Below are 23,947 nucleotides of genomic sequence, written 5' to 3' on the forward strand. Positions count from 1 at the left end.
TTGTATTTTCTGTAGAGACAGGGTTTCACCACGTTGCCCAGGCTAGTCTTGAACTCCTGGGCTCAAGTAATCCTCCCATCTCAGCCTACCAAAGTGCTGGGATTATAGTTGTGTGGCCTATGTGCAGTTCTGAACCAGACATGAATGCTTAAGTCAGAAAGAACTAGTATTGCAATAGCTGCTAATATTTCCACAATGTTATAAGTTGCAAAGTGCTTTCCCATCTCACTTGATTAAACCAAGCTCCGTGCTAACAGCAGCCTCCTCCCAGGGCTCTCTGATTTCATTTTTACTGCAGTCCATTCTCGATCTTTTTAAAATGTTGATCAGGTCACATCACTTTCTTGCTCAAAGTACTCCAGTAGATTCTATTCCCACTAAGAAAAACATTTAAATTTCTGCTGCCCTCTCTAAATTCTTTCTACATTCTTCCTACAGGTGCTCACTGGCAACAGTGGCCTTTCAGTTCCTAGAACATGCCAACCTTGGTCTCCACAAGACCTTTGGACCTACCAGTCTCTGCCTGAAACCCTTTTCATCCCTCTTCAAAAGCTGGCTCATTCTTACCCATTAGGTATCAGCTTAAATGTCACCTTTTCAAAGAGTTCCTCTTCAGTCACCCCATCTAAAGTAGCACCCTAGGCCCCACTCCAAACCATTATTCTATTGTTACTTCCTTCAGAGCTGCTATCACCATCTGAAGTTATCCTGTTTGTGTACTTGTTACTACCTTTATCCTTCAAAGAATGTGAACTCCATCAGAGCAGGGGTAGCATCTGACTTGTGGACGGTTTCTCCAGTGCGAGACCCAGAGCCAGTGTTAAGAACAACTGTTGAATGGGAGAGTGGATGGCAGCCTATGTTCTGGCCCCCAGTTCAGTGCTGGCTGCAAATTCTGTAGCAGGGGTTTCAGAACTGTGCTTTGAGTAAATGACCTTGAAATCAGGACCGGCTAACATCTTCCCAGATTCCAACTGTGATTTTTTACGTCCTCCTTGTTCTGAAAACAGTGACTGTCTATAGTTTGCTCACCAGTCTGACACAGAGTGGTTAATGGATTATGTAACTACATATTTGGATGATCTCTTAAATGTTTTTCTTTTTACAAATGCCTAAGCTAATTCAGTGATTACAAACCATAGCTTTGTGACACCCCAGGGCAGTGGTTTTCAAAGTGTGGACTCTGGGGCCGGGCGCGGTGGCTCAAGCCTGTAATCCCAGCACTTTGGGAGGCCGAGATGGGCGGATCACGAGGTCAGGAGATCGAGACCATCCTGGCTAACACGGTGAAACCTCGTCTACTAAAAATACAAAAAACTAGCCGGGCGAGGTGGCGGGCGCCTGTAGTCCCAGCTACTCGGGAGGCTGAGGCAGGAGAATGGCGTAAACCCGGGAGGCGGAGCTTGCAGTGAGCTGAGATCCGGCCACTGCACTCCAGCCTGGGCGACAGAGCAAGACTCCGTCTCAAAAACAAACAAACAAAAAATGTGGACTCTGAACCAGTAGCATCAGCATCACCCAAGAACTTTGTACAACTTTTCATGCCCTATCCCAGACTTGCTGAATCAGGCAGTCTGGAAATCTGACTAGCCCTCCAGGTGATTCTGATGCACCATAAAGTTTGAGAACCACAGTCCTGGGGCAGTTCAAATTATTTTCATGTTGTGCATTTTAAAATGTTCAATTTCTTTTTAATTAGAAAAAACAAACAAAAAAACACCTCAATACTTCTAGAAGGAGCAGGCACAAAATCAAACAGAATGCCAGCATGGCTACTGCAAGAGGCCGGTGACTTTGTAGTGGGGGTTTCAGGCATGAGCCACCCTTTAAAGCAACAGTCCAGTGCTCAGCAACTCAAGCAAATATCAGGATGATTGGACAAAATAAGTAAGTTATTTTAAATGTAATAAAAAATAAAAGAAACCATTCACTTAGAAATTGTCATCTTGTACAAGAACTTTCATACCTATAGTAACCTTTCTTCATCACATCAGGCAACATGGTGTTTTTCTAAAACCTTGGTATATTTCCAAATTCGACCTTGGTAAACTAGAATCCTTGCCGTTATGAAACTTACAGAATAATGTGATATTGGCTGGATAAATACTTGAACAATTGTAATTATAAAGTATGTGTTAAATGTGATTAAGGAAATAAAGAGGTTTCCTTGTACATAGGTAAGATACCTAGATTTGGGCAGGCCAGGGCCCTTCTCTGAGATAGTGACATTGAAGTTGAGACCTAAAGAATATAGGAGTAATTAGCCAGGAAAAGCAAAGGGGACAGGGAAGGGTGTTGCAGGGACATCAGCAAGTTACAAAGCCCCAAATCAGAATACAGCTTCAGTCAAGGTCCTGAAGGAAAGTCAGTGAGCCTGGAGGGTAATGAGGAGCTGGGGCTAGCAGAGAGCACCTTGCATAAGGCTTGGAGCCAATTCAGGAGTTCTGAAGTCTTTTTAAGAGAGGCTATGCTTCAAGCAGACATGGTTAAGTCAAGTCTGGAGTTTCTCTGCTCCAGGCTGACCAGTTCTTCCTCCTTTACCCTGGACATTTTGTCAGAGTGCAGCTCCTGGTGTCCAGAAAAGGCACCAGAAGCAGGCTTGTCTTTTAAGACCAGAGAAGAAAAGGGTCATTTTCATATAGAGATATCTGGATCCTGGAAATAGATGCAGGATATCTATAACAGGACATAATGTTACCACCTTGGACAGATGGTGGCGACTGTAGTTTTAACAGCGCTTTGAAGGCCCACCGTGCTCCAGGAAGAAAGTCCTTCACATGCTCTGAAAAGTTAATGGGGGTGGAAAGGTACCTGACTGCTAATAAAACTTTAAAAGTGGGTAATAGAAGGGGTTTTGGTAAGTTGGGTCCTCCAAATCCTCCAAATCTGTGAATCCTCTGCATCCTAATCTAACTAGGGTGGGAATTTTTTTTTTCTTTTTGTTTTTTTGAGACTGAGTCTCACTCTGTTGCCCAGGCTGGAGTGCAGTGGCACAATCTTGGCTCACTGCAACCTCCACCTCCTGGGTTCAAGTGATTATCCTGCCTCAGCCTCTCGAGTAACTGGGACTACAGGTTCCTGCCACCATGCCCAGCTAATTTTTGTATTTTTAGTAGAGATGGGGTTTCACCATATTGGCCAGGCTGGTTGCGAACTCCTGACCTTGTGATCCGCCCGCCTTGGCCTCCCAAAGTGCTGGGACTACAGGCATGAGCCACAGTGCCCGGCCTAGGGTGGGATTTTAAAATTAATTTTGTATTAACTCTTAGTATTTGTCAGATGGTCTTTTTTTCTGAATTGATTCCTGGTACTAGTCACTCCAATTCTGCATCAGTGCCAGTTGTTTTTCCACCACTCTAGAATGTCAGTAACACTAGCAAACCTTGGAGGAACTTATATCACACCTAAAACTTACTCTTGACCAAAATCTTAAATCCACAAGATGAATTACAGACTTAAGTAAAAGCCATTATGTACTTAATGGCACCACAATTTTCCATTACAAATACTGTTTTTAATTCTTCCTTAATTTGAAAAAAAAAAAAAAAAAAAAAAAAAACAGTGCCTTGAAGGGGCTTTGAATTTTTAAGCTTTCTAGATCAAAGATTTCTTCAGCTCTCTGGATTATAGGAATGTTGAAAAACAAAAACAAATCATTTTCCTGCTGTAAAATCCTTGCCATGTTTTTGTCTTTAGGTAATTCAAAACGGCTGAACTGAGAAATGAGGTTGGTGAGTCCTGTTCAAAACCTAAAAATTCATCAGAAATAAAGTAATTGATAATTCCAAAAGTGTCATTCCAACTAATTGACCCAGAAGTAAATTGTACTGAACTCTTATTTGATGATCCAGAAAATTGCTAAAGAGCACTTGTAAGAGAACAAAATAAATTATGGCTAAGAATATCAAAATATTTTAAAGTGTTGATTAAAGTGATTCAAGACTAAATTATAATAATTTGGGCTTGGTGGCGGTGTCCAGTGTAAATTTTCCTGATTCCACATCCGCCCACAACTATAAATGTTTCTTTTTAGTAACGTGATCTGCAAAACAGTGAACTATTTATTTCAAAAGCTTTGGCAGAAAACATTAGACTACAAAAAGTAACAGTTCCTATTTTCATAGTCATCAGTTTGCTCATGGTTTCTGTATGAGGCCTGAGTCTTGGTGTACAAGAAATAAACTGTTTTTAGCAGGGGTATGTCCTTAGCTCTTGGTCATCTGGCATGATAGATAACATGATAATTTACCACTGGTGCACTAGTGGGCTCAGAATTTCAGCACTTCCCAAATGAAGCACTTTTTGCCTTGTCACTAGAGAGAAGTCATGTATGCTCACAGTAGTGGAAAACCTAGATGGCATGTGTAGTGTAAAGCGCATGTCCTTCTGCATGGGGGAGAGTGGTGGCTATGTGCTCTTGGACATTGAGATGTAAAGCACTTTTGCATGTACAAGAGGTCATTTGTTTCCAATTTTTCCATGTTATCTTTATTTAAAATTAAAAAGAATCGTTTTCTTTTTCTAATTATTAAAAAGAAATGCACGCTAGAGAAAAATTAAAAACCGAAAAAAGTAAAAATATAGTTTAAAAATCCCACCATTTGCATTTACTTATGTGAATTTGCATTTTGTTGTATTTGCTTTATGAGAATGTGTTTACATAATTGAGATCATGCTGCATACAGAATTTTTTTCTTTAAAATAATCATTTTCTCATGTTACTCTGAGTTCTCTAACATCAGTCTTAATGAATGCATACTATTCTATTATGAGATGTGTGCTTTACAACCATTTTGGGACATTGAAGTTGCTCCCAGTATTTTGCTATCATAAATATTCTGTAATTCACATCTTTACACATAAAAAATTTTCAATATTGCTATATTTGGTAAAGACTTTAGGTTGCAAGTCAAAGGAAATCAGTTTGCCTTGGCTTAAGAAAAAGGAAACTGTATTAGTTTACAGAGCGAAAAGCTAAGTGTGGATTAGCTTTGGGCACAGTTGGACACAGCAGCTAAATGATGTTTTCGGAACCTTTCTGTCTTCTGGGCCACTTCCTTCTGTGCTGACTTCGCTCTTAGGCCTGTTCCTTTATATTCGCTTTCAGAAAGACGGCAGCTCTTTCCCAATCATTCCGGAAGTCCAGTGATGGCTCATTCACATGACTGAGGTCCAGCACCTAGGCCTGAGCCAGTCACTGGAGCCAGGGCAAGGGAATGTTCTGGATTCCAACAGGACAGCCCTGCTCCCTCTCCCACCTCCCTTGCTCTGTTCATCTGGCCCCTTTGCTGTTTCCTGAACCCACCCAGCCTGCCCATCACTGATGACCACTGTTCTTGTCCCCTCTGCCTTCACACAGTTCCCCCACTGTCCCCACGGCTTGGTGCTCCCTCACTTCCTTCAGTCCCCACTGACCACCCCTTCACTGTCTATTCGCTTTCCCTGACTTCACTGACTTATTGCTCCCTGATGTTATGTTATATATTCATGTAGCATAATTTGTCACTTTCACAGGAACCACAAGGGGTGACACTATTTGTTTGCAGCTCTATCCCAGCCTATAATATTGATAATATTTATCAAGTGAGTTAATTAATGAGTCTGCCAGGCCAGGTGTGTACCCATCTGTAGGGTCAGCCCACCCTAAGGACTAGAGATGGGTGAGGGAAGGATGTGATTTCTCAAAAGAAAAATAAGAAATTGGGCAGCCATCACCAGAACAAGCAGACTAAATGCCGGGCTGACCGAAACACTCATGTCCCTTACAATTTTGGATCACTTTCTAAAGCCAATCCCAGAGTGAGAAATTCCAAGGTTATGAATGTTGGGGTTTCCTGATAAGGACTGCTTCCACTTTTAGCCCCCCTATAAAATTTCTCCTTATAGCAGATAGAATAATAATTCTTAGACACAGATCATCACATCATGCCCCTCCCCAACTTCAAACAGATAACCTTTCCGTGTACCATGACCAAAGACACACCTTGGCACCCAGGCCCAAACTGGTCCAGTTTCAGCCTCACCTCTGACCGCGCCCCCATCCCGCTCCCCTTTTCGCACCAGGCCCTAACACACTGGTTTTCTCTTCTGCCCTGGAATTCCCTCATCCTTATCTTGGGACCTTCATATTTTCTCTTCCTTCCTCCTGGAAGGCCCTTCTTGCTGCTTCCTACCTTTCCTTCAGACCTTAGCACAAATGCCATCCCCCAAGAGGCCGAAGAGAACCAAGAGGGGCCCAAGAGGCCTCGCACTCCGACGATGCTTCTCTCCCAGCCTCTGCAGCAGACATGGACATATATATATATATATATATAAATATATATATATATTTTTTTTTTCACAGCACTCATCACTCTTTATGTTTGTTTCCTTGTTTATTCTCTGTCTTCCCCCACTAGACTGTAAGCCCCATGAGGCCCTGTTCTGTCCATTGTTGTATCCCCAAAAGTCAAACTGGTACCTGGCAGATCAAAGACCCTCAAAAAGTATTTGTTGGAAAAAAATTAACAAATTGCTCTCCAAGAGTGTTGTAGCAATTTGTGAATCAGCAGTGGGAATACTCAATTCATCTCTCATTGAGGCAATTTTCTTAGTATACAACTCGAGATGGATCCTCACTGCATGAGTCCTGGATGAGAAGCAATGGCACTGTTTTCTAACAGACAACACTTCCCACCTGAACAGAGATCAAGCACACTCTATTATAGCCAGGTATGTTATGACAAGGCCCCAGCAGAATTTCACTTTCCCATTAGTTATTTTTTTAAAAAAAGATAGGGTCTTGCTATGTTGCCCAGGCTGGAGTGCAGTGGCAATTCACAGGTATGATCCCACTACTGACCAGTACAGAAGTTTTGACCTGCTCTGTTTCCAACCTGGGCCAGTTCACCCCTCCTTAGGCAACCTGGTGGTCCCATGCTCCCCGGTGGCCACCATATTGATGCCAAACAGTACAGATACCCAATCAGTATAGCTCACTATAGCCCCAAATTCCTGGGCTTAAGCAGTCATCCCACCTCAGCTTCTTCAGTAGCTGGGACTGCAGACATGTGCCACCACACCTGGTCTCATCTAATTTAAATATAGCCTGAGTGGGTGGTGGTGGTGGTGGTGTTGTTTGAGACAGGGTCTCACCCTGTTGCCTGGGGCAATCACAGCTCACTGCAGCCTTGACCTCCTGGACTCAAGTGATCCTCCCACCTCAGCCTCCTGAGTAACTGGAACTATAGATGTGCACCAACATGACCAGCTAATTTTAGTTTTTGTAGAGACAGGGTCTCACTGTTATTGCCCAGGCTGGTCTCAAACTCCTGGGCTCGAGCAATTCTCCTGTCTCAGCCTCCCAAAGTGCTGGGATTACAGGCATGAGCCACCATCCCCAGACCTTATAGCCTGAGTCTTAATCCCCTTATGTAAGTAACAAAAAAATATTCCTATTGCAACTGAGCTCAAGATAACTTTCTAAAACTGTTACACTGAATAACAATAAGTAAATAATCAGCTTAAGTATATGAGATGTGGATGGGCATAATTTCTGTGTTATCTAATTGTGTTTGTAGTTTGATTTATAAAATCTTTCTAATCTGTTCATTGTTAATGCTAGAGTGTGTGTATTTTTGTATATTTTTTAAAGAACTTTACATTTTTTAAAAGTCTTGCAAAAAGAGTTGATCTATGTAAAAAAGTATTTAATATAAAGAATAGCAAAGCACCTTTTTGTTAGGGAGAAATCCCTATGACATATCTCAGATTACACTAGTCAAATTTCCCTTTATCTGAATTTCTGTTTGGATACAAAATAATAAACTCAGTATCCTCATCTGTTTCAGACAAATCTTCAGCATTACCCAATATGGGGATCATAATGAATTCAGAAGAAAACATTATTGCGTTAAAAAAATAGCCAATTCAAAGTTTTTTTACTTTAAAAATAGCACCACTTGAGGAAGGGTATATATTTAAGTTGAAAGTCCCTAAGCAGTTGGTTTACTAAAGTTCAAGCAAACTAAAGGCTGATGGTTTGATTTTTATAACTTTCCTGTGGTCTGGGATAGAAAATAAAAAGAAAGTAAAAAAGGAAAAAAACAAAACAAAGCAAATAATTGAAAGACAACACCACACACACACACACACACACACACACACACACACACACACGCACACCACCAAAGCGTATCCTTGTTTTCTGCCAGTTGTGTCACCAGTCAGCAACCTCAACCACAAAAGGCGTTTTCACATCTATCTTGCCACTGTTGACGATTGAGCAGTTGGTGAGTGGACGGTCGTGCCCATCAGTTGCTTGGAGCTCTATGGAGTGCACCACTGTCTGGTGAGGGAAAAGTAGACACGTGGTTTAATTCTGACCAGCAGCTATAGCAATCCAAAGGTTAAACCAAAGCCAACTCCAGAAGCCCAAGTGGGAAGGAAATAAGGTTTGTTTGTTTGTTTTTTATGACTACTAAGATCACGCACGCTAACTGTAGAAAACTTAGAATATTTAGAAAATATACACATCACATAATAAAATTCACCCATGACCTTCTTACTCAGAGACCACACTGGTGTATTTCCTCACTTCTTTTTAAATACGCATTTTATATTCTAAAAAAGTAGATATTTTGTAAACATCCAGCTCTAGTAAAAGGCATTTCCATTCACCTGGTATAAGCCAGCGTAACAGTTAACATGACGTCTGAGTCACTTTCAGCTCCATCCTATAATAGGTCTTCACATGTATGGGCCAGAAAGCAGATTCAGAAATGGACCTAGTTCTAGGTTTGTCCATTTAAAGGCGACCCAAGTCATTAACCTATAAGTTAAGCCCAGTACTAATGTAACCAGCCCCCTACACTGCTGTGAACGCGCCTTTCTCTACCCTGGAAGGCTTCACAAGCCCAGCAGTACCGTAGTTCACACTGAAGGAAGTTAGGACTCGTCGAGGAGCAAGAAAGTAGGTTTTTGGTGGGTTTCCCAAACAGCGTTGAGGCTACTAGCTCAGTTCCCAAACTTGTGTTGGATAGAATCAGAAGAGCAGGTAGTTGTGAAGGAACTGCGGCGAGCAAGGCTGGTTTATTTACATTTGGATGAGGGAGGCAGAATAAGTCACATGGAAACAAAATAAAATGAAACTTAGAAGAGGGCAAGGGAGACAAGGATGGTCCAGGCCTGGGGTGGGCAGACTTTAAAGTAACCAGTTTAGGAGCCGAGAGAGCTACTTTAGGCATCCGTGAGGCAGAAATGTTGAGAAACAGAGGGAAGGAGGGTGTTACGAAGTGTTCCTATGGGTTGTGAATTGGACTGCTTTGACATTCTCTGAGACCCAATAGTATAGATTCAAATGCTCTTTGATAACTTTTGGTTGCTGTACCGTGTCTCTGTGAATGTGACCGGGGTGTCTGAGCTGAACCAGATGGGATTCTGGGGTTGTTTTGTTTTGCTTTGTTTTTAACTATTTTATTTTTAATTCTGGTAAGAAACACATAACATAAAGTGTGCCATCTTACTCATTTGCAAGTGCACAGTGCAGTGGTGTTGAGTATATTTACACTGTTGTGCAACAAATATCCAGAATTTTTCATCTTGCAAAACTGAAAGCCTATAACTATTAAATACAACATCCCATTTACCCCTATCCCCAGCCCCTGGCAACTACCATTCTACTTTCTGTTTCTGTCAATGTGACCACTTTATATATTTTATATAAATGAAATCATATAGTATTTGTCTTCCTATGACTGTTTTATTTCACTTAGCATAATGTCCTCAGAATATCTTTCCTTTTGAAGACTGAATAATATCCCATTGTGTGTATATATGGGGTCCTGGTATATATTGGTTCCATTAAAAAGGGCTTTACATTTATATCGAGTAGTAAAATAAATCAACTTAAGTCCTTAATTTCTCCTTGTCAAGTCCCTAGCTGCTGCACCAATGACCCTAATAATTAAAATGCCATACCATATATAATTTATTCACCTTTGAAGAGGCCAGTCAGCTATATAATGGATCTCTAACAAGCATATTTTAAGATTAAAATAAATCATTGAAAGTACTCTCAATAAAAATATGAAGCTTTGAAAGGAAAAAAATGTATCAATTTACCATCCCATCGATGACTTTTCCAAATACCACATGTTTGCCGTCCAACCAGGTGGGCTTGGTCAAGGTGATAAAGAACTGAGAGCCATTGGTGTCAGGCCCAGCGTTGGCCATACTGACCCACCCAATGCCATAGTGCTTCAGCTTGAAGTTCTCATCTGGAAATGTCTCACCATAGATGCTCACACCTGAGACAAAACAAGGAAGAGAGTCAACAGATGTCTTCCAAAAGTCAGCTCTTCAAAGGGAAACATAAGGCCTTAGAGGAATCAGTTATTAGAACCCTATAGGAGGTAGGGATGGGGAATACATGTTCAAACATAAGGAGAAGTGAAGGAGGGAATAAAATTAACTCCTTAAGGAAGCAGGGCACTAGGGCCTAAAATGAACCAAGAAAGCCTTAAATATGGCACAGGACGGCAGGATGCTCTCTGGCCTCAAACCAAGGGCCAAACCTTGATCAAGCAGGACCATGACTTCGCTCTGAAGTGAGAAGGAACTGAAGGTCAGGAAAACATCCTAAAGCCAGATGACAAGGTGTGTGAGCCATCCTAGTGGCTGTGTACCTGTTTCCTGAGGCTGAAAGCTCAGGACAGTCCTGTGACTTACCCAGGATTGGGTATTACTCAGCACCCAACCAGGATGCACCAAGCATTCAATATACACCCACAGTGAATTCTCATAACAGCCCTGAAGAGTAGTAGGTATTCTCTGTCCTATTTTACAGTGGGAAACAGGTTACAAAACTTGAAAATAGCAGAGCAGAATGTGAACATCTGACTTTCTGACTCTAAAGGTGGTGTTTCTTCTTGCCTCAGCACCAAGAACAATAGCAGCTGATCTGGAAGTTGTTGGTCGCAGCACCTTCAGGACCCATCAGGACCCAGAGGATGATGGCAGTTGGGAGCGCCCAGTGGTCATCCTTGAACAGGAGAACCAAAGCAAGGCAGGAGGTCTGGAGTTCTAGCAAAGCAGCAGGCAGAGTGGAAGACCTTTATCCACAAACCATGAGAAGGACCCTCCAACACCTCAAGGGTCTGCCAGGCCCATCTCCCCTGCTGTAGGGCCCCTTATCTGTCAGTTACCAACTTCAAAATTCTGATTCAGTTAGAAAACCCAGAAGTAGGCTGGGAGCAGTGGCTCATGACTATAATCCCAGCACTTTGGGAGGCCGAGGCGGGCAGATCACAACATCAGGAGACCAAGACCATCCTGGCTAACACGGTGAAACCCCGTCTCTACTAAAAATACAAAAAAAATCAGCCAGGCTTGGGGGTGGGTGCCTGCAATCCCAGCTACTTGGGAGGCTGAGGCAGGAGAATCGCTTGAACCTGGGAGGCAGAGGTTGTAATGAGCCAAGATCATGCCATTGCACTTCAGCCTGGGTGACAGAGTGAGACTATGTCTCAAAAGAAGAAGAAGAAAAAAAAAAAAAGCCCAGAAGTGGATATAAGCCAAGCAATTTATAACTGGTTGGTCAGTGACACTTGAAGTGGCCTTGTAGGAGAGTGCTCCTACAGAAGGATCTAGGCTATATTTAAATTGCCCAAAACATTGTCTCCAAAATTCAGAGAATTTTAACACAAGACGCACACTGGGCAGGGAAAGTAGTGAGAAAAAAAAAGGTAGCAGAGAAGAGGGCAGAGTGAAGCTCAGTCACCATTCCCGGCGGCACCATTCCTATGGCAGGAAGGTGGGATGTCAGCACCGAGGGCATGGGCACCAGCGCTGCAGGATTTTCCAGTGAGATCCACAAGCATCCTCAGAAAATCCCATTGCCTAGGGTAACCTAAATGCCTTCCTCCACTCCAGTCTACATTCCCATACCGCTCAGCATTTTTGCAAGAACTAAAAGTAATCCTCACAAAGTGCCTGGCAAATCAAAGCACCTAATAGCAGTCATTGTTTGTTATAAATGAACCATTGCAATAAACATAAAATTAGAAATAGTGCTTGAAAATGGCCCGTTGCTTTAAAAATAGACAGCAAAATATCCACCCAAACCAGTATTTGTTGAATTAAAAATCTTAAATCTAAAGTAAATTTAAATTCTTTGGAGTTACACATATAGTGTATGTTCAAGAAAAGAACTCACTACACTTTTAAGAGAAAACAGTGTATGGAGCTGGATAGCTCTAACCCTCAATGAGAAACAATAAGCTGAAGGAGATTTGAAACTCTCTAAATGTAACTATTTCTACTTTATTGAACTCCAACTTTGTTTATAAGAGTCAGTTTGTATTACAATTCTGACAACTCAGCTATTGCTTTAACTTTAAAAAATTATTGGTTCCCAGCTTTGTCCAAAGGACAGCAAATAGTAAGCTTGGGTCCTGACAAAGCCACCGCCCTGTAAACTCAGACACTGGATTCAGTCCTCCTGTTCCCAGATTACCTAAGTAGAATTTGCTTTCTCTAACCCATCATTTTAGAACAGAAAAAAGAAAACACACAGCCAGGAGTGTGAGTCACTTTTTTGCAGGTTAAACCGTAAAAGTTCTCTTGCACTTGGTTTTTTTTTTTGTCAATATGATGAAAGATTTTGAAAGAAGGAAGAAAGTGCACTGCGACCCTGCTGCTAACTCTGTCCCACCTTCCTGGTGTGAGGCCCGTCTTCCACCTGCAACGCCCACCTCTGTAGCGCGCTGCCATCCCAGGGAAATACAGCTTCACGTTCCACACCTTTTCCTTCCTACAGAAGATATTTTTCTGTATGGCTACTGACTAGTAGTCTGGTATTTTAATAACTACAAAATGAATACATCTCGATTATGGAAAGACTATAAACACCAAAACAATCCTGCTTAAAATGAGGACACCTCCCGTATGTCGAGATGCTGCTAGATGAGTCCCCCAAACTCCATCCTTCTTAAAGAGGTAGAGTCGTCTTTACGACTGTGTTCCTTAGCTCTGGATTTCAACGGACTGGGTTCATATACTGGCTTAATCTTAGGTTTCGGTTTGGTAAATGGGCAAGGAAAAAATGCAAAGACATTACCCCCAGTGCCATCTCCAGCGGTGATGTCACCTCCTTGAATCATGAAATCCTTGATGACACGATGAAACTTGCTTCCTTTATATCCATATCCTTTCTAAAGAGATTATTTCAGTTGAATAACAAGTAACAGAGGCCATACTGAAAGATAAACTCAGTGTTGGTCTAGAAAGGACAAACTGAGAAAATTAAATAAAATGACTACAGAAATTGATTATATCCCAGCTATGGTTTACTGAGAGAAATTTAGCATTAGCTGACTAAAAAATAAATATGTAAGTAAAGTATTAATGTGAATAAGTTAAAAGAGAGCAAACCATATTTTCTTTTCTTTTCTTTTTCTTTTTTTTTGAGAAGGAGTCTCTCTGTCGCCCAGGCTGGAGTGCAGTGGCGCAATTTCGGCTCACTGCAAGCTCTGCCTCTAGGGTTCAAGCCATTCTCCTGCCTCAGCCTCCCGAGTAGCTGGGACTACAGGCACCTGCCACCACGCCCGGCTAATTTTTTTTATTTTTTATTTTTAGTAGAGACGAGGTTTCACCGTGTTAGCCAGGATGGTCTCAATCTCCTGACCTCGTGATCTGCCCACCTCGGCCTCCCAAAGCGCTGGGATTACAGGCGTGAGCCACCGCGCCCGGCCCCATATTTTCACTTGATGATTATTTTCTCCCAATTTCCAGAAGCCTAAGGGCACTGAGTGCCCAAATAATGCATATTTTATTGGAAAATAAAGTCAAATGTGGTAAGGTTCATCTGACATACTAACTTAATACTTATTTTCTCAGAAGACATCTTTATATTTGGCTTAAAAGAAATAAGATCCAGTTGAAAGGAAATAAAACTGAGACATACCTCTCCTGTTGCTAGAGCAACAAAATTTTCTACTGTCTTGGGCACAACTTTTCCAAAGAGGCCAATCACAATTCTGCCAACATCTTTGTCTCCAATCCTCACATCAAAGAAAACCTGTGTGCAGTGGAAAGGCAAAGTGTAAGGTTATAAGGTGGAAAAGCACAAATACAAGGTAAGCCAAAATTAAAATCTGAGAATTGATCCACATACAAAAGTCCTGCCCATCAGTATTTTATAAAGGAGCATGACATCAATTAAAGGTACTTTAAAACTATTGCATGGGTGCATCTCACTCACAAATATTCATTCAACAAACATTTATTAAACACCACCCATGGGCCTGGCACTCTACCAGGTATTCAGTTTAAAGGCTGACTCAATTCTGTTAGGGTTGGCCAATGAAGTCTTCAGTAATTCTTCTCTTCCCATACTCCAGAGAAACACTGCTGCTACTTCCCATTTCCTGGCTTTATGGATGAAGATTAGAATAGAAAATGTTGCTCTCTTAGAAAGTAATGCTCTCTAATCTTGGCAGGACCAAAAAAAAAAAAAAAAAAAAAAAAGATTGTGAGGAAACAGGCTAACCATCCAAATTTATTTTTTTGTAATTTCAAACAGTCCTAAATTTGCAGTGAATTCTCAACAGATGTCTGCCATCCAGGAGATGATGAAAATGATGAAACACAGCAGTCCTTCAAAAGGCCTGCCACTCATGTCCAAGCACAGCAAAGCACCAGGGCCCCAGCTTTCCAAAGGACAGCAGACATTAAGCTTGGGTCCTGACAAAGCCATCACCCTGTAAACTCAGACACTGAATTCAGTCCTCTTGTTCCCACGTTACCCAAGTAGAATTTGCTTTCCCTAACCCAACATTTCAGAACAGAAAAAAGAAAACACATAGCCAGAAGTGAATGTGGGTCCTCTTTTTGCAGATAAAACCATACAGGTGCTCTTGGACTTGTTTTTAACTGTCTCATCTGAAACAACATTATACGCATTTTGCTTCACAAATCACTGTGCTAAGATGATTCTGACATAGAACGCTTGAAAAGGCCACAGAGTCGAAGGGCATTCTATTAGCGCGTTTAGATAATATGAACCAATTTACTGTTTGAATGGATAAAAAAAAGACATTCAAGAGATGGCTTTAAAAAATATAAGAAGGGTTGTCAAGGAAAAAAGATGTCTTACAGTTTAGAAAAATCACTAAGTAAAGACTGTCAAGCTTCTGCTCAAGACAAGAGCTTCTGCCAATACATCAGTACGTCTGTCACAGAGTGATGTGATATTTAGTGTTCCATGTGGCATTTTACAATTTTTACATGGCCAAAGCAGCTAAACTTTTATTATTACCTATATAGAAGAGCTTTAGAGAATGCATGAAGGGCCCTGCCCTTGAGATGGGGCAGTGTATTAAAGGAGTGCAATTCAGCATGGCTTGGGAGAGGAGGAAGCTTCAACATACCCACGAGCCTGGTCAGTGCAGAGCTGACTTCTGACAGAAGCAGTTTCTCCAAAGCGACTTGCAAGCCAAGGTATAAATTCAATACCCAGCAACAACAAAGCAACACCAGGAAGCCAGAGATGAAACCTTAAAGAAACATTGTACAACACACTAGAAGAGCCTTCCAGACTTTTTTTATTTAACTATACTTTATGTTCTAGGGTACATGTGTACAACGTGCAGGTTTGTTACATATGTATACATGTGCCATGCTGGTGTGCTCCACCCATTAACTCGTCATTTACATTAGGTATATCTCCTAATGTTATCCCTCCCCCATCCCCACCCCACAACAGGCCCCGGGGTGTGATGTTCCCCTTCCTGTGTCCAAGTGATCTCATTGTCAATTCCCACCTATGAGTCAGAACATGCGGTGTTTGGTTTTCTGTTCTTGCAATAGTTTGCTGAGAATGATGGTTTCCAGCTGCATCCATGTCCCTGCAAAGGACATGAACTCATCCTTTTTTATGGCTGCATAGTATTCCATGGTGGATATGTGCCACATTTTCTTCATCCAGTCTATCATTGATGGACATTTGGGTTGGTTCTAAGTCTTTCCTAATATGAATAATGCTGCAATAAACATACGTGTGCATGTGTCTTTATAGTAGCATGATTTATAATTGGGTATATACCCAATAATGGGATCACTGGGTCAAACAGTATTTCTAGTTCTAGATCCTTGAGGAATCGCCACACTGTCTTCCACAATGGTTGACCTAATTTACACTCCCACCAACAGTGTAAAATCGTTCCTATTTCTCCACATCCTCTCCAGCATCTGTTGTTTCCTAACTTTTTAATGATCACCATTCTAACTGGTGTGGAGATGGTATCTCATTGTGGTTTTGATTTGCATTTCTCTGATGACCAGTGATGATTAACATTTTTTTCATGTGTCTGTTGGCTGCATAAATGTCTTCTTTTGAGAAGTGTCTGTTCATATCCTTTGCCCACTTTTTGATGGGGTTGTTTGATTTTTTCTTGTAAATTTGTTTAAGTTCTTTGTAGATTCTGGATATTAGCCCTTTGTCAGATGGATAGATTGCAAAAATTTTCTCCCATTCTGTAGGCTGCCTGTTCACTCTGATGGTAGTTTCTTTTGCTGTGCAGAAGCTCTTTAGTTTAATTAGATCCCATTTGTCAATTTTGGCTTTTGTTGCCATTGCTTTTGGTGTTTTAGACACGAAGTACTTGCCCATGCCTATGTCCTGAATGGTATTGCCTAGGTTTTCTTCTAGGGTTTTTGTGGTTTTAGGTCTAACATTTAAGTCTTTAATCCATCTTGAATTAATTTTTTATAAGGTGTAAGGAAGGGATCCAGTTTCAGCTTTCTACATACGGCTAGCCAGTTTTTCCAGCACCCATTTATTAAATAGGAAATTTTTTCCCCATTTCTTGTTTTTGTCTGGTTTGTCAAAGATCAGATGGTTGTAGATGTGTGGTATTATTTCTCAGGGTTCTGTTCTGTTCCATTGGTCTATATCTCTGTTTTGGTACCAGTATCATGCTGTTTTGGTTATTGTAGCCTTGTAGTATAATTTGAAGTCAGGTAGCATGATGCCTCCAGCTTTGTTCTTTTGGCTTAGGATTGTCTTGGCAATGCGGGCTCTTTTTTGGTTCCATATGAACTTTAAAGTAGTTTTTTCCAATTCTGTGAAGAAAATCATTGGTAGCTTAATGGGGATGGCACTGAATCTGTAAGTTACCTTGGGCCAGTATGGCCATTTCCACGATATTGATTCTTCCTATCCATGAGCATGGAATGTTCTTCCATTTGTTTGTGTCCTCTTTTATTTTGTTGAGCAGTGGTTTGTAGTTCTCCTTGAAGAGGTCTTTCACATCCCTTGTAAGTTGGATTCCTAGGTATTTTATTCTCTTTGAAGCAACTGTGAATGGGAGTTCACTCATGATTTGTCTCTCTGTTTGTTTGTTATTGGTGTATAGGAATGCTTGTGATTTTTGCACATTGATTTTGTATCCTGAGACTTTGCTGAAGTTGCTTATCAGCTTAAGGAGATTTTGGGCTGAGACGCTGGAGTTTTCTAAATATACAATCATGTCATCTGCAAACAGGGACAATTTGACTTGATCTTTTCCTAATCAAATATCCTTTATTTCTTTCTCCTGCCTGATTGCCCTGGCTAGAACTTCCAACACTATGTTGAATAGGACTTTTAAAATAAAGAAGAGAAAACAAAACCTGTGAATATTTAGGAAGAAAGGGAGTAAGATCTGGGAGAGCAGCATGAGCAGATGAAGAAAAAGTACCTGTCACCCAACATAACTCTTCAGCAAAAATCACATTTTTTTTACACCTAGCCTAGCACACGTATTATTATAATTTTTTCCCCAAATCGAAATATCCTTCAGCTTCATCAGTGAGCATGAGAACACATAGCAGGTTTTCCCAACTCTAATGGAAAGGATAAAATCAAATCTTATTTTGTCAACAAGTATTTATGCAAGGTTACGTAAAAGGCAATGTGAAGGCACAAACTGTATAAGAGAGTCCCTGTCCTAAGGCAGTTTAAAATAAAGAGATAGGATAGGCAAACCCATAACCACAGTACAGGGCAGTGTGTGACAAATGCCCCCCAAATACTGTACGCCCAGGCCTGCAGGAACAGTGAGGCTAAGGAGGAAGGCTTGAAGGGAGGCAGGCCTGGGAGGAGGGCAGCCATCTCCCCAAACAAGGATGGGGGTGAGCCCTGTCTGGCAGACTTCTTTCTGGAACCAGTACATCTAGGCAGGAAATGTAGCCTGTGTGCAGACAAGCAAAGCTGCCCTTCTGACCACAACTAGGGGTTAGAGTGGGTGGGGGGCCAGGAAAGAAGCTGCCCACCAGTTCCAGAAGGCAGAGGAGAGATGCCGGCCTAAGCATGAGTTTTGTTAGGCAACAGAGAGAAGAGAAAGAATAGGGTCAAGCGAGGCTCTGTGAATGTTACTCAAATGCGGAGAGAAAGAGAATCTGCAGCCTCTTACACCAGGTCAAGAATAAGGTCACAGTGGTCTGCACTGGGGTGGTGAAGGAAGGAATGTACGAGGGAGACGGAAAAGGCATTTATTTATTTACTTATTTACTCAGACCGAATCTCATTCTGCCACCCAGGCTGGAGTGCAGTGGCACAATCTTGGCTCACTGCAACCCCTGCCTCCCAGGTTCAAGTGACTCTTGTGCCTCAGCCTCCTGAGTAGCTGGGATTACAGGTGTGGACCACCACACCCGGCTACTTTTTGTATTTTTAGTAGAGACGGGGTTTCACCATATTGTCCAGGCTGGTCTTGAACTCCTGACCTTAAGTGATCTGCCCACCTTGGCCTCCCAAAGTGCTGGGATTACAAGCATGAGCCACAGCGCCCAGCCAGGAGAGGCATTTAAACAAAGGGGCAGAAACTGGAGGAGGAACAGGAAGGAAGAGGGAAGGAAACAAACATGACTTAGTGGTGGTCTCAGTGTGGGTAACCCACGTCATCTTACATAATTCATCCTCACCACACCTGGGAAAGGTGGGACAGGAACTATTATCACTAATTTACAAATGAGAAAAGTGGGAATGAGGGAGATTACGTGATTTACCAAGGTTTCCCGACTATGAGTGTGAGAGCCCGAGTTTCAAGGCTGCCTCTCGCTAAACTGGTTTTTGTTAATAGGGCTCTCCCGGTCTAGCCAGGGAAACCCTAAGGAGCAGCAACAGTGTTTTTAGCTCCCCGGGGGCCAGCTAAAGGTCAGCAGAAGGAGGCAGTCAAATGTTAAATGGTTCAATGTCAAATGATACTCAAGGAGAACCTGGGCACACACATTCCTAGACAGGAGGTGAGACAGCTGCCAGCAAACGCTCTCACTCTAAAGCCTCTCACCACTGGATTCATCTCCGATGTTGCTGAGTGCCTCTGGGAACAAGGCCCAGTGCTGGGCCAGGGGTGGGCTGGGGCTACAAAGCTTCTACCCTCAAGGAGCTTCAGTCCAACAGAAAACACATACATGAATGCTATAATATAATGAGAAGTCCGATTTTATAAGGTAAGTACAGATAAGGTACTTACATGATACGGGCTGGTGATTATCTGTGGAGATCAGTGTGGGCTTCCTGGGAAAGGTGATATTGGATTCCATGCTAGACTTTGGGGGTGGGCACCTCAGTCACTTGTTTTTTCCCTCAAGGCTGCCCTTGAAAGTCATTTGGAAATTACGCAGCATTGGAGGTGGGAGGAGGTAGAGGAAGAGGAAGGAGGCCCTCACACAGCCTGACCCAAACCCCTGTGGAATTAATCCTGATTCCATTTCCAAAGTAACTAGGACACACACCCAGTACATGAGCCGTGATGTGGAAGAAACTGTTCTCAAATGCAGCTCCCCTACTCAATGGCCATGGAACCTTCAGCAAGTTAAACTCTGAACTTCCTTTCTTCATCTGTAAAGTAAATGATTCCTTTCAGGTCTGTGCTGTCACAGGAGGATTAAGAAGATAAACACAAATAACACTAACAAGTGTCTTCTGCAATCAGGGACTATGGACTATGTGCTTTACCTGCTGCTATGGTTTAGATGTTTGATCCCAGTGTTGGAGGTGGGGCCTAATGTGAGGTGTTTGAGTCATGGGCGTAGATCCCTCATGAATGGCTTGGTGCCATCTCAGAAGTGAGTCGGTTCTCATTTTGTTAGTTCCCATGAGAACTGGTTTTAAAAGGAAACTGACACCACGCCCCTCAGCTTCCTCTCTCACCAGGTGATCTGCACATGCCTGTTCCCTACCATCTTCCACCATGAGTGGACATCTGAGGCTGTCACCAGATGCCCAGTCTTGAATCTTCCAGCCAGCAGAATCGTGAGCTAAATAAACCTTTTTTCTTCACAAATTGCCCAGCCTCAAGTATTCTTTTATAGCAACACAAATGGACTAAGACCCTTGCTTTACCTCATCTAATGCGCAAAGCCCTCCCAGGTAGGGATGATTTCTGTCTCCATTTGACAGAGGAGGAAACGGAGCTGTGGACATTAGATAACTTGTCCAAGGCCATCTAGCCACAGCCTCCTGGCCACTACATGCTAATGTGCTTGCACGCTGTAATATGTGTACAGCTGGAAGGATGGTGGCATTATTTCACACACTCCTGATGCCAGATCCTGCACAGATCCCATGGCATTGGTTCAAAAATATAGGTCAGCAAATGTAATTCTGTGGATTTGGAGCCCAATGAGCCAGAGGCCCCACCTGAGCCTCTATGGCTGGGGCAGGAAGCTGCCAGGCTGGCCAAGCAGCAGGATGTGTGGACGAAGTTAGTGCCACTAATGGGCCATGTGGGCAGAATAGCACCTCACACCTCTCTTATTTACAGATTCCTATTTTTAAATGAAATCAGAGGTAAACAAAAACACTGCTGGGGAAAACAATACACTAGAGCAATGGTCAATTAATGTACTTGTCTGCACTCAGAGAAATTATTTTGAACGTCATTTCCCAATAGATTCAGTTGTCTTTAGAAGTTCAGGAAAAAGTAATTGAACAGAGCAGATTTGTTTAAGACACACTTACACAATTAGCTTTCAGAACTTAATGACAAATTTGGTAAGGGAAAAAAAAGACATGTTAAGTAACAATTCTGAGAGTAGGGTACATGCAAACTCTCCCTCAGTGACAGTGTCACAGACAAGGGTTTAGGATGCTCAAACCCTTCCCCTTCTGCAGCCACCAGCTTCCTCCTCTCTTGGCTCCATCTTCCAGTGGTTCCCAGCCCACGCTGCCTGCACATCAGAATCACCAGAAGCTTCTAAAAGATAGGATACTGAGCCCCACCCATACAGATTGTGACTGACTTGCTCTGAGGTGGGTCTCTGCAGCAGCAGGTTTAAAAAGTTTCCCAGGTGAAACTTGTTCCCAAATATTACAGGGGATGTACTTACACTAAAAACACTTATTCATTGTTAATCTGAAATTCACATCTAAATGGGCTTCCTATATCTTATTTGGCAAACCTATTCCTCCTATTCCCTCTCCCTCACCCCACTTTCTAAACCATCAGCAACTCCTGTTAGTTATCCCTCCAAAATCTGTTTCAAGTCCTTCCCTTGCTCCCCATTTCAATGATTACCACCCTAATCCAAGCCACCATCTGGATTCTGGCATGGTGCCCTGAATGACCTCCCAGTTCACTCTCCACTGAGTGACCACATAAATTTCTCAACAATATATACTGAGGTCATGCCATTCTTGAACTCCTGACATCGTGATCCACCCACCTCGGCCTCCCAAAGTGCTGGGATTACAGGCATGAGCCACCGCACCCGGTCGAAATCATGCCATTCTTATGCTTAAAACCCTTAAGTGGCTCTGACTGCAGAATAAGACTTCAGATTTTAAGACAAATTGCCTCAATACCCGCACGCCTACCTGCAGCCTCTAAGGCCCTGTGTGATCCCGCTGCTGCTCACGCCTCCGACCTCATCTCAAGTCACCTCTCATTCTGTGCTGAAGCCACACCATCCTCTCCACATCCTCTGAATGCAGGGAAGGCTTTCCTGTTTGAGGACCTACGCACATGCAGTTCCCTTTGCCTCCTAAATCTTCCCTGCGCTGGTTTTTCTCATTTTTCAGATATTTTAAAATGCCACCCAACGTATATTGAAGTTTATTTCCTCTAACATTTCATAATTGTGCCAATTTTATGTTTATGGCTTTATCTCCAGAGACCCTATTCAGCTCTGTGGCCTTGCACAAACCATTTCCCAAAGTTAGATATGCCTATAAGATCAAGAGGCTGGGAGTATGATCAGAGCTTCTCAAAACCATCAGGCTGTTTATCAACCCCGCCCACAGCGTGGCATGGCCTTTCTGCGACATCAGATGCTGAGCTGGGCCTCCTCGTCCCCACCCCCGTCTTCCCCGTCCTCAGGTGGCGCCTGCTGTAGCGGATGTAAGCATTCTAGTAGCTGATTAGTATCATTTCCACTGACAAACCCCAGACTGATGAAGACCACTTTCAGCTGCAGCCGGCCCCCTCCGGCTTCAGTTTCCAAGACACTATTGCCAGCGGGTTTTCTAGAAGTGGTGATCAGGGGCACCAAATTATCCCCTCCCTCTCCCTGCCCTCTCCCATGATCGTCTACCCTTGGTTAAATATGCTGAAAAAAGAACTGAAGCGGAGTTAAGTACGAGGAAGCCTTAAAGACGCACTTTGTGGCAGCCCCCCGCCCCCGTCCCCCGCCGTGGAGGCTGCCCCAGGTCTACAGGTGCCGCCTTCGCCCGGCCTGGCGTAGCCCACAGCCGGGGCCGCCCGCCTGCCGAAGTTGAAGGCGCACCTTCCCTTCCCGGGAGAGGACGACGGTTCCCCGAAAGAGGCGGAGGGTAGTCTCTCATCTGAACGAGGCGCTTTAACGCCTGCCCGAAGCCACCGCGGCGGGCGGGCGGCTGCAAGCCCTGGACTCCGAGCGCCTCTCCTGTGCGGGTCCCGTCCCCACCGCATTCCTCTCGCTCCGCTCCCGAGCCCAGGCCACGCCGAAGGAAGTACTTGGGCAGTCTCCTTCCTGGAGAACCGGCCGGCCGGTTCCGGAAGCCTCTCCTACCCACAAGCTGATCACTTCGGACCACCGACCCGGGACAGGAAGTCCAAGCAGCCTGCGGCGGGGGCAGGCTGGCCTCAGCCCAGCTCCCCCAGGGTCTCCCTGGGAGCGCCGGCCTCCCTGCACGCGAGCAGCCCCCTCCCACCCAGCCCCGCGGCCGCCTCCTGCCCCCTTGCGCCCGGGAAGCCTCCTCCTCGCCCGCCCTGACACCGAGGTCCCAGTATCCAAAGCGCCCCCAGGGCCCCGCCCGCAACAGGGGAAGTTGCCGCCCGCCGCTCTCGGTCACCTTGGCCGTCACAGAGGGGCCTCGCTTGCGGAAGCCCCCGGCCCCCGAAGAAGACACAAGCGCGCCGAGCCCCACGCAAAGCAAGAGAGGACCCGGGCCCATGGTGAGGGTGGCAGCGACGCTACCGGCACGGGCGCGGCCACTGGCTCCGGGACCGCTGACGGGACTCGCGGCCGGCTGCGCCTGCGCTCTCCCAGTTGCGGGGGATGGGGATCGGGCAGTCCGGGAAGGGCGGGGACCCGGGGCGCGTTCCTCCCAAGTTCAGACTCGCGACCCGAACTTGGGACTCGGAGGAGCGCGCCCAGAGGGCGCAGCCAGGGCTCGGCCGCCGCGCCTAAGGCGGGTGCAGAGGGCGCCAGGGCCGGGAGGGAGCCCGGGTTGGCCAGGTGCGGAGCCGGGCGCGGCGGGCTAAGCTGGGAGCACCTCCTGGAATTTACCGCGTAGGTGCGGATTAAACCTGGACAGGAGGACTAGGACTGTCGGGCCTCCGCGTCCGCCCGGCAGCTAGCGCTCCGCGGGACTGGGAACTCTGCGGCCGGTCCCGGTCTGATTGCTGCCGCCCTGGGGGCAGCCTCCGCTGGGGCCGCTGAGTTCCAATAGCCCATCGGAACCTTTTGCTAGGCTTCGGACGCTTAGCAGAACTTTGACACCGCT

At 44.2% G+C, this 23,947-nt stretch overlaps 1 protein-coding gene across 1 annotated transcript; it reads right to left on the reverse strand.

Annotated features, from left to right (window-relative positions):
* Window positions 1-7,680: 7,680 nt before the first annotated feature.
* Window positions 7,681-23,490, reverse strand: PPIC (peptidylprolyl isomerase C (cyclophilin C)). Its single transcript, XM_011963710.1, has 5 exons — window positions 23,294-23,490; window positions 13,943-14,056; window positions 13,097-13,190; window positions 10,102-10,286; window positions 7,681-8,326 (listed from the first exon to the last, which is right to left on the reverse strand). Exons 1-5 carry the CDS (start codon window positions 23,393-23,395, stop codon window positions 8,198-8,200), a joined length of 624 nt encoding a protein of 207 aa, XP_011819100.1. The 5' UTR covers window positions 23,396-23,490; the 3' UTR covers window positions 7,681-8,197.
* Window positions 23,491-23,947: the final 457 nt, after the last annotated feature.

The sequence above is a fragment of the Colobus angolensis genome, unplaced genomic scaffold (assembly GCF_000951035.1).
Source record: "Colobus angolensis palliatus isolate OR3802 unplaced genomic scaffold, Cang.pa_1.0 Scaffold62, whole genome shotgun sequence".
Lineage (NCBI taxonomy): Eukaryota > Metazoa > Chordata > Mammalia > Primates > Cercopithecidae > Colobus > Colobus angolensis.